Raw genomic sequence first — 2,626 nt, 5'->3', positions numbered from 1 at the left:
TTTAAAAAGTTTTTTAAAAAATGATGTGAATGGGCCTAAAATGGACTTAGGTTAACCATTTATAAATATAAGTAGACTTGAGCAAAATTTTAAGTTAATATTTTAAGTCGAATCAAGCTTTATAAAATATAAAATATGTTAATATCTTAAAAGCTTTTTCAAAAATTCTCATACCATTGCGGGTGGTGAAGCAGAGGGAGAGGAGGCCCTCACCCCCGGGGTGTTATTTCCTACTTTAAGCTTGACCCGAATCTAATTCGACTTGTTTCATGAACATAAAAATAATTTAATAGAAAAATATAATGTTAAAATCTTAAAATTTTCACGTAAATAGCACCAAAATTTCATATTAAGCCTGATAACATAAAAAAATAATATTGATATTAGAAATGTGTGATTACATAATATAATTTAAATATCATCATATTTGAATTTTATGCTATAATAATGACATCGGTTGTTCTTTTAATCAAGGAAAAACAAAAGTAGGTTATTCGTCATTGGTGTAATAAATCATTTTGGATGATGTGATAAGAGTAATGATTGTACAAAACTGTGATTTTATGTCATTTTTATTTATTTTTAATGGGAGAATGATAAATCAGATTTTTTATCCTGATTTTTAGTGTTTTTAGTTTGATTTGAATTTTTTTTAGGAGAAAAAAACTAAAAATCAAGAGAAAAATCTGATTTGTCATTCTCTCATTAAAAAAATAAGAATGATGTGGAATCATAATTTCATACAATACTTTCTCAGGTGATAATCAATTCAAATTATATAATTTCATTAGTATTTTAAGTAAAACTGTAACGAATTTCACAAAATGTTGAATGTAATTAATAAATGTAAATATTGCATAAAAATTTACAGTCGAAGTTGTGTTGTTAATAGAGTACAAGCCAACCAGACATTCACGCTGCTTTCAAACTTGGCCCCCACCATTATATTTTACCTTCAAAAACAAACACTGTCGTTGAAACAAAAAAACCATTGTAGTTAACTAGCCATCCCAAGCTCAAAAGATTCCTCCGATCATCCACCGCTATGACCGCCGCAGTGACCTACTACCTCTCCCAACACCCTTCCATTGTCACCTTCCGTTGGAGCCACACACAATCATGGGGATCCACCTGGTCATTCCTAGTCATCTCCATTGCTGTTTACCTCGCCCTCTCTTCCCTCCTCCACCTCATATTATCCCTCTTCGTCAAACGTGGCAGCAGGCCGGCCCCACTCACTCCGGTCCAGGCTCTTCACAGCCTAATCATGTCCATCATCTCCGCTGTCATCTTCGCCGGAATCCTCTTCTCCGCTGCCGCGGAAATCAACGAAACCAGATGGTTCTGGCGCCGTTCCAAAACCCCATTCCAATGGCTCCTCTGTTTCCCACTCGGAACCCGTCCCTCAGGCCGCGTCTTCTTCTGGTCCTACATTTTCTACCTCTCTCGCTTCCTCCACATGCTCCGTACATTCTTCGTAATCTTCCAAAATCGGAAGTTAACCGTTTTCCACCTTTTCAACAACTCCGTATTGACAATCATGTCATTTCTTTGGCTAGAATTTTCACAGTCGTTTCAGGTGTTGGCGATCCTGTTTACCACCCTGGTTTACTCCGCGGCTTATGGATATAGATTCTGGACGGAAATAGGGTTACCGAGAGCTTGCTTTCCATTCGTTTTAAATTGTCAAATTGTGTTGTTAAGCTGCAACGTGGTTTGCCATGTTGGGGTTTTGATGTTGCACGTCATGAAAGGTGGATGCAATGGAATTGGAGCCTGGGTCTTGAACTCCGTCTTGAATGGGATTAGTTTGTTACTGTTTTTGAAGTTCCATGTTCAAAGTAGGAAACAAGCTCCGGTTAAGGAAATTGTCAAAGTTCTATAATTAAATATCTGAGTAGATTACTAGAAAACCCTTGTTATTTTGTAAGAAAAAAAAGAGTGAAAATAAGGGTTAGAACTATGACATATAGCATTAGCTTTAAATTCTTAATTATTTAATTGTTTTCTGCTTTAATTTTCACGACGTCTGATGTGATGTTACATTGGAGAACCCACACCAGGTGCTCATCCTAGGAGTAATAATTTGTTGTCACTTTAAGAACCAAGGTTGAAATTGTGGTGTTGTAGTTCTCCTTTCATCAATTTTTAATTTGTAACACCTACTCGTATTCATGACTTATATTACCATTTTTTGGCCAGAATAGACGGTGTCTTTAATTGCTAAAAAGAAAAAAACATAGGTAAAATATGAGATTTGTTGTCAGGTGCTGTCATGAACTATGTTACCGAATAATGCAGAAAGAAACAGTGTTTTACAATGGTGTAACGGTGGATCAAGAAAGGAATATTTTTTGCTGGATGCTTCACAGAGTACTGATAAGGATGATTGTTTTGGTATAAACAAAGCGAACCCTTGAGGTTAGTCTTTTATGATACTGATTGATGACATAAAAAAAGAGCTACCATGTTGAGTCTCTTGGGACCTTATCTCATTAGTTGCAAGTGGGTTGGACAACAATTTTTTATGCACACACCACTAATTTTGATTTTTTTTATAAAATTAGTTCAATTAATTGAATATTTATTAACGTAGGTTGGAATTTCAACTTAATCTTATTTCTGT

At 35.3% G+C, this 2,626-nt stretch overlaps 1 protein-coding gene across 1 annotated transcript; it reads left to right on the top strand.

The window, feature by feature from the left end:
• Window positions 1-846: 846 nt before the first annotated feature.
• Window positions 847-2,228, top strand: LOC107961204 (elongation of fatty acids protein 3-like). The gene has a single exon (XM_016897406.2). It carries the CDS (start codon window positions 1,046-1,048, stop codon window positions 1,883-1,885), a length of 840 nt encoding a protein of 279 aa, XP_016752895.1. The 5' UTR covers window positions 847-1,045; the 3' UTR covers window positions 1,886-2,228.
• The last annotated feature ends 398 nt before the right edge of the window (window positions 2,229-2,626 follow it).

Source organism: Gossypium hirsutum, chromosome D11 (genome assembly GCF_007990345.1).
Source record: "Gossypium hirsutum isolate 1008001.06 chromosome D11, Gossypium_hirsutum_v2.1, whole genome shotgun sequence".
Lineage (NCBI taxonomy): Eukaryota > Viridiplantae > Streptophyta > Magnoliopsida > Malvales > Malvaceae > Gossypium > Gossypium hirsutum.
The sequence above is the reverse complement of the archived record's forward strand: the minus strand, read 5'-3'. Positions and strand labels throughout refer to the sequence as shown.

What these genes read in the sequence shown, in the direction of transcription:
- LOC107961204 (XM_016897406.2), top strand. Translation starts at nt 1,046, where the DNA reads ATGACCGCCGCAGTGACCTACTACCTCTCCCAACACCCTTCCATTGTC.